Raw genomic sequence first — 7218 nt, 5'->3', positions numbered from 1 at the left:
TACAGGGTTCTGGAAGCAATCCCTTGCAGAGTCCAAGGACCACAGTCTACTGGCAAAGCCACTATATATTTCAGGCTCAGAGACCTGATATCAACAAGCCTGGGTAACTTTTAAACAAGATTTATCAAACTTTATTTTGCCATGGAACCTTTTGCATCACCCACTCGTCTAGGAATTAGTGTTCCTCGGGATATAACTGGGGGAATTTTGTTGCAGAACTAGAGAGCTGGATGCTTTTGGAACCAGTGCGCTTATATGCATGGCACTTCAAGTCCTGCTTATTCCTCTACATGGCCCAAGCTCTCTGTCAGCCACAGCTCCACATGTGCCCACTTCCCTTTGCACACCACTTCTCCTTCCAAGACAATGGGCACTCTACTGCCTGAATGCCTTCTGCTAAAATCCACCTCCCATATCATGAGTCTTCCTCAGTTCTCCCCCTTGGTACACTCATCGCTTCCTTCAGCTCTGAACTCTGCCTCTAGCAGGCCGTGTCTCTGAAGCCACTTCCTCTGAAAGATGGGCTATTTAAGTCCTACTGTATCATAACACATCTGTTGAGGCTACGGTTTGACAATTCTCTTGGGAACAGTGTGTCATCTCCACCTATCAAGTTTGCTCATTTAAGTCTGAAAACACCTTTGCCCTCTCCCCTGAACCTTTACAGTATTCCACATGGCAACAACACTTGTTCATTTCTTCCTGAGTAAAACAAGCTCTGAATAACACAACTGAAAGTTTCAACAACATCCTCCAAAGAACAATGATTCATTCATGCACGCCAGTACTACTGGTAAAAAAAAAAAAAATCAATCAGTAAATAAATAACTGTCCCCAAACATTTTCTCTGTCCTTCCTCTCCATGCCCAGTGTCTTAGCTCTTTGGTGGAGGCCACTGTTTCTTATCTATCCTTTTTAATACTTCCTGCACCTCCAATCTTATACATGTTTGCCCAAGTGAATTTTTAGAGACTTCAAAGTGAAAACACTGTCTTGCTTATAATAATTCAACTCTTCCTCATCACTTACGTGAAACAAGATTTCTCATACTTCAAACATTTATCACCTTTGGGGGTTTGGGCATAACCTCATAGTGCCTACTTTCTTGGAAACATGACACACTTCTTCTAACAAACGTCACACTTTTCAATGAGTTGACCTTGTGCTAATGAATACTATGACTAGCAAATGAAAACACTGCCCATCAGATTTTGTTCTTTTCTGTTTTAAATTAATACATAACAATGAAGATCAAGACATTCGTCTTGTATTCCTCAAAAGCACCAGTTTGATATGAATGACACTGCGAGACACAGCCCTCCAGGATGAAACCCAAGCCCTCTGCAGTTAGCATTTGCTCTTCACCAGCTTTTTCATCTTGGCCACAGCACCATTCTCATCTGCAGTTTCAGCTATCCTGAACCAACTGTAGTTCTCCAGTCTGGCTTTATTATTTTAGGGTCTGAGCTGTTTACATATGATATTCTTGCTACTGCATTTCTCACAGCACCTCTTCTCAGTCTGAACATCAGTTCAGCAGTCAAAATGCTGCTTGGAATGCCTGCATCCCATATCATAGGATTGAAGTTTGAGCCCAAGTTCTGTTCAAGATTCTTACTAATGTGCACCCTGGGAGGCAGCAGGTGGTGGCTCAAACATTAAATCCCTGATGTCCACATGGATTGAGTACCAGGCTCTTGTCTTCAACCTGGCCCAGCCCTGGCTATTGCTGATGGAAAATTCACGCTCGCTTTCTCTCTTTCTCTCTTTCACTACGCCCTCCCCGCCCCGCAAAACAAAAATTAAAACATATATATCATCCTGTCTTTCCACAGAGAAAGAAGGACTTTCATTCTTGCACTGCCCTCTTGATATCACCAGAACATTCACTCCTCTATTTTCTCCTTTGCCTTAAGCAGACATTGGATTTAGTAGGTGCTGTGCTCGGAATCCTTGGAGGAAAACCAGAGGAGACTGAAATGCAGTGGATATCCTGACTAACCCATCTGAGCTATTTATGCTTTCCATTGTTTTTGTGAATAGGATGCTTTACAACTCTTGAGAGGTAAAATCGAACTTGTAGAAAAATAACAGTAATACAAGTAATTCCTAATATAAAAAAGTAAATTCCACTAGTGTGAAATTTAATAGATTTCCCTCCCGTGACAACATGGGGGAAGCCAATTTCGCACATGATGCGTTTGTTTTGGCTTTCCTGCAGTTCTGATGTGTTTATCTGATTTAGATTTTTCTCTGAAATGATTGTAACACCTTCCTGGCTCCTTTGTAAGTTAATGAGTTAAATAAAATCCTTGACACATTCATCGCCTGAGGGCACTTCAAAAAGCTTGTGCATATAAAACTAAAAGATGTCTGAAATCCACATATACAGAGGTCTTCAAAAAGGTTCATGGAAAACCATATTGGGAAAAAAATTGCATCCGTTTCAGTTTACACCAAAATAACCACATTTTAATTCCACTTTTCAAAGAACTTTTTAAAGTATCTTGGTGTATTTGCTGGGAGTTCAGATTTATTTTCTTTCTAAAGTACACTCTAATAGCATTTGGTACAGAGCCTGGCACAAGGAAGGCTTATTCATAATTGTGTGGTTGAATACACTCGGATCAGTAAATGGAGTTTTGGTCATTAGTCAGAGCTTATGTATAGAAGAAAGAAGGGTATGGAAAACCAGTGTGACAAGTAGCTAGCTACTATTCCAAAATTGAAGCCGAAATGAGAAACTTCTGCTACTCCCCTGGGAAATGTTGGCAAGAGTGGGCTCCATGACTGTGTGTCCGGAGTGGCCATAACAGAGGCTGAGTCAGAGAGGTCACTGAGAGTGCTGGCCATGGCATAAAGGAAGGAAGACAATGAGCAGCATTGAGGCCACCGGGCTCGCTTTTCCTCCCCTTCCTTGCACACCCATCCCAGGACTTGCAGGTTCTGTCCTGCACTGGGTCTTTCAAAACTTGTCCAGTTATGAAATCAGATACTGCTCTGGCATTTTCACTTGTAGTACCATCTACAGTGAAATTGTGTAAAGGAAAAAAACCCCTATGAGTCAGTTTCCACATCTATGAGTGTTTTGAAGATTACATCAGTGGAGTTCCATAGAATGAAACCGCGAACTTCCTGCAAAATTGTCTGGATCCACAACAATCTCTACCTGCTTCAACTAAGAGGGAGGCCTTCCAAGGACACTGTCCAGGATGTGCATGAAGTCTCAAGAGACGGTCAAGAGCCAGTTCTCTACCCTCAAGTTGTTGCCTAGCTTTATAGAAGCATAGTGATTGATATAGAAAAGGAAGCTCAGTTACTATTTATTATGTAGTTTCCAAAATTAATGTGGAAATTTTGCCCCTACTTCTCCTAGATAGTGTATGCTATTATCAAGTTCTAATATCTTCTTTAAAAAAAAAAGTATCTGGGGCCCAGCGCAGTGGCCTAGCGGCTAAAATTCTCGCCTTGAACACGCTAGAATCCCATATGCACACCAGTTCTAATCCTGGCTGCCGCACTTCCCATCCAGCTCACTGCTTGTGGCCTGGGAAAGCAGCCGAGGACGGCCCAAAGCCTTAGGATCCTGCACCCACATGGGAGACCTGGAAGAGGTTCCTGGCTTCAGATCAGCACAGCATCGGCTGTTGCACCCATTTAGGGAGTGAATCATCGGACGAAGATCTTTCTCTCTGTCTCTCCTCCTCTCTATATCTGACTTTGCAATAAAAATAAATAAATCTTTAAAAAAGAAAAGTATTTGAAAGGAAACGTTGCAGAAGAGAGACAGAGATCTTCCAGCTGCTGGTCCGCACCTCAAATGGCTGCAACTCGGCTGCTTCCTCCAGGTCTCCCATGTGGGTGCAGGGGCCCAAGGACTTGGGTCATTCTCCACTGTCTTCACAGTCCATAAACAGGGAGCTGATTCAGAAGTGGACCCGTCTGGACACAAAGTGGTGCCATTATGGGATGCTGGCACTGCAAGAGAGGCAGAGCCTACTATACCACATTGCTGGCTCCCAACTTCTTCTCTTCACAGATGTGGAAACTGAAGCTCAAAAAGGTTAAATAAATAGCTTCAGGGCCATACCACTAATAAAAGTTCAGCATGGGGACTCCAATTCAGAGCTTAACTCTCAAGGTCACGCTCTTGCCACAGCAATCAGTCATGTCCAAAAGAGAGCCACAAGAGTGATTTTATTTTGAGGGGATTTTATGTAGTAGAAATACTAACACTTAATTGAGAAGAAAAAGAGACTAGTCAGTGTCATGTCCATCCCAGTACATCAAGAAGATAGGGTGTCTGGACAGGTTATAAAGTAGCCAGGTGGAAAACTGGGTAGGAAAAAGGTACCCGTGAGAAGCTATATAAGACACTGATGATAGCTCCAGGTTAAAAGGTAGGATTCCAGGAAAGACTGATTCCTGTAATTGGTACACCCAGGTAATACTCTCAGGAAATACTAGTTCGGTGGTTGAGGACAGAATAGGAAACGCACCAGAAGCAATTGGGAAAGGTTTGTCCCATCAAGCTAAGAAGCAAGCGTCTGCATTTGTAAGGGCAATGGCTAGCATGGACTGAGTACTCACGAAGTGTCAGTCCCTGAGCTAGGTGTTTCATGCACAGCTCCTTCAAGGTTGCGGGCAATTCTGCAGAAACCATATTCCCAGCCCCAATCTAAGGGTGTGGCAAAGAAATTCAGTAATTATGTGAGGTCATGAAGTTGGAATCTAACAGGTGTTCCTGTTAGATCCAAAGGCAATTATATTGCTTTCTGACTGCCTATGCTGGAACATGGTAACATCACTACCTTGCTAAAATGTAGTGGAGTGCCCAAATTATTGCCATAGGAAATTTTGTTGTCTTGGGGACTAACCCAAGTGGGCATTTAGCCTAGCCATGTCCCACACTGCAGTATCTGCATTCAACTCTAGGTTGCAGCTGCCAGTTCCAGCTGATGCTGCACATCCTGCAAGGCAGCAGACACGGCTGTGCTTGTCGTGATCCTGCCACCCAGGTGGCACACCTGAATGTGGGTCCCCTGCTCAGATGCCTGAGGGTACTTACACATGACATTTCTGAGGATTCACTCCCCAAGTGACCGCAATGGCTGGTGCTGTGCCGATCCGAAGCCAGGAGCTTGGAATCTCCTCCAGGTCTCCCATGTGGGGCAGGAACCCAAGGCTTTGGGCCGTCCTCAACTGCTTTCCCAGGCCACAAGCAGGGAGCTGAATGGGAAGTGGAGCTGCTGGGATTAGAACCGGAGCGCATATGTTCAAGAGAAGGACTTTAGCCGCTATGCCACCGTGCAGGGCCCTCTCTTGCCCTTTCTCCTCACCTCCATCCCGAGAGAGAGAGAGAGAGAGAGAGAGAGAGAGAGAGAGAGAGAGCGAGCGCGAGCAAGAGCTGCTTTAAGGCACCAGAAAGTGACCCAGGAAGTGTATAATCACATTTTCTAAATTACTTGCTTTTTGTCCCAATTCAGTGGGATAATGCCTTGGAGGCTGCTAAGATAGGGAAAAGAGAATATAAGATCTTTTATCCTGGATCTTTCCAAGGAAGGGCAACCTTTTAAAAGTGTTGGCTTTGATTATGAAAACTGCGGGTGGGGAAAAAATATCTCTTTAGTCAGAAATACACCACAGCTCGGGTTTTAAAAATCAAGGTGTAGGGCCCAGCGGCGTGGCCTAGCGGCTAAAGGCCTCACCTTGAAAGCCCCAGGATCCCATATGGGTGCCGGTTCTAATCCCGGCTGCTCCACTTCCCATCCAGCTCCCTGCTTGTGGCCTGGGAAAGCAGTCGAGGACGGCCCAATGCCTTGGGACCCTGCACCCGCGTGGGAGACCCGGAAGAGGTTCCTGGTTCCTGGCTTCGGATCAGCGCGCACCGGCCCGTTGCGGCTCACCTGGGGAGTGAATCATCGGACGGAAGATCTTCCTCTCTGTCTCTCCTCCTCTCTGTATATCTGACTTGTAATAAACTGAATAAATCTTTAAAAAAAAAATCAAGGTGTAAGCCTCCGCAGCGATTTCGACCAATTTCGACTCAAGATCTTCAGTCTGCTTACTTCCCCTTTTCAATGCCATACACATCGAAGCCGAAGCATTTAAAACGAGGAAGCGCCCCTGAGGTCGCCCAAAGCTGGGTTGGGGGCGCCCCCGGGCACACGCAAGCGCTCAAGTCCGCGGACCTCGGCGCCCGGCGACGACGGCGGGCGGGCGAGCGCTCCCCTCGCTGCGTGAGGCAAGCCTCCTCCCACGGCCACGGGAAGCCCCGACGCCGCAGGCTTCCGAGCCAGGGCCAGAGCCGCCGGGGCGCAGTTCCTGCACCGCTTCCTCCTCCAGCGGCGGCCCCGGGTCCCTTCCTGCTCCGCGGCGTTCGAAGCTCGCGCGGCCGCGGCTCCGGAGGCGGCGGGGGTGGCGCGCGCGGCCGCACGCACGCGCGGTGGGCGCGCCGCCCCCGCAGGCCCCGCCCCTCGGCGCGGCTCCCCAGGCTCCCCCGGCAAACTCGCCTCAGCCGGCAGGGGGACAGAGCTTCCTCCTTGGGGCGCGGGTGCAGCGCCGCCCTGCAGGTCCTTCCGCTCCTTGCCTCCGCGGTCCGGAGGCGAGCGGAAGGCTCGCGAAAAGCCGGATTCCGCGACGTGGCCGCGGTTGCCGGCGAGGGCCATGTCGCTGTGGGGGCAGCCGCTGCAGGCCCCGCCGCCCCTGGCCTCACAGCCGCCTCTCGGCGTGCCCTCGGGGCCGCCGTTTGCCCCTATGGCCGGCGCGACGCTGAACCGCCTGCGGGAGCCTCTGCTGCGGAGGCTCAGCGAGAGCTTGGACAGGGCGCCCGAGGGCCGGGGCTGGAGGAGGCTGGCCGAGGTGGCGGGCAGTCGGGGGCGCCTCCGGCTCAGGTGAGCCCCGGGGCGGGTACGGGGTGGAGGGGTGCGCGCCGTGGGGTGAGCCGCGGCTCGGGGGGCCGCGGGCGGGGACTGAGAGGGCGGAGGCGTCGGTCCGCTTCAGGGGAAGCCGAACTCCGCAACTGTATCGCGACCTGCCTGCCACCCCCTCGGCCCGGGCTTGGGGAGGGATAAAGAAAAGGCCCCCAGGCGAGGCTCTCTGAAGGAGCGAGGTGGAGGAGGGGGACAGGTGGCCGCTGGCCCCAGGGTTGGGGCGACGGGTCCCCGCACTTGACGTGCAGGGAAAGTCGAGGTGCACGCAGCGCTCAAGGCTTCGGGA

The 7218-nt window shown here is 49.5% G+C and overlaps 1 protein-coding gene across 2 annotated transcripts in view; it reads left to right on the top strand.

The window, feature by feature from the left end:
• Positions 1–6630: 6630 nt before the first annotated feature.
• MALT1 (MALT1 paracaspase) overlaps positions 6631–7218 on the top strand; it is a 57064-nt gene continuing 56476 nt past the window's right edge. For both annotated transcript variants that reach the window (XM_058677074.1, XM_058677073.1), the window contains exon 1: positions 6631–6893. In XM_058677074.1, coding sequence (XP_058533057.1) covers positions 6667–6893 — 227 coding nt within the window. In that variant the 5' untranslated portion in view covers positions 6631–6666. The remainder of the gene's footprint in view (positions 6894–7218) is intronic.

This window comes from Ochotona princeps, chromosome 18, assembly GCF_030435755.1.
Source record: "Ochotona princeps isolate mOchPri1 chromosome 18, mOchPri1.hap1, whole genome shotgun sequence".
Taxonomy (NCBI): Eukaryota; Metazoa; Chordata; class Mammalia; order Lagomorpha; family Ochotonidae; genus Ochotona; species Ochotona princeps.
This window is presented reverse-complemented; position numbering and strand designations above follow the sequence as displayed.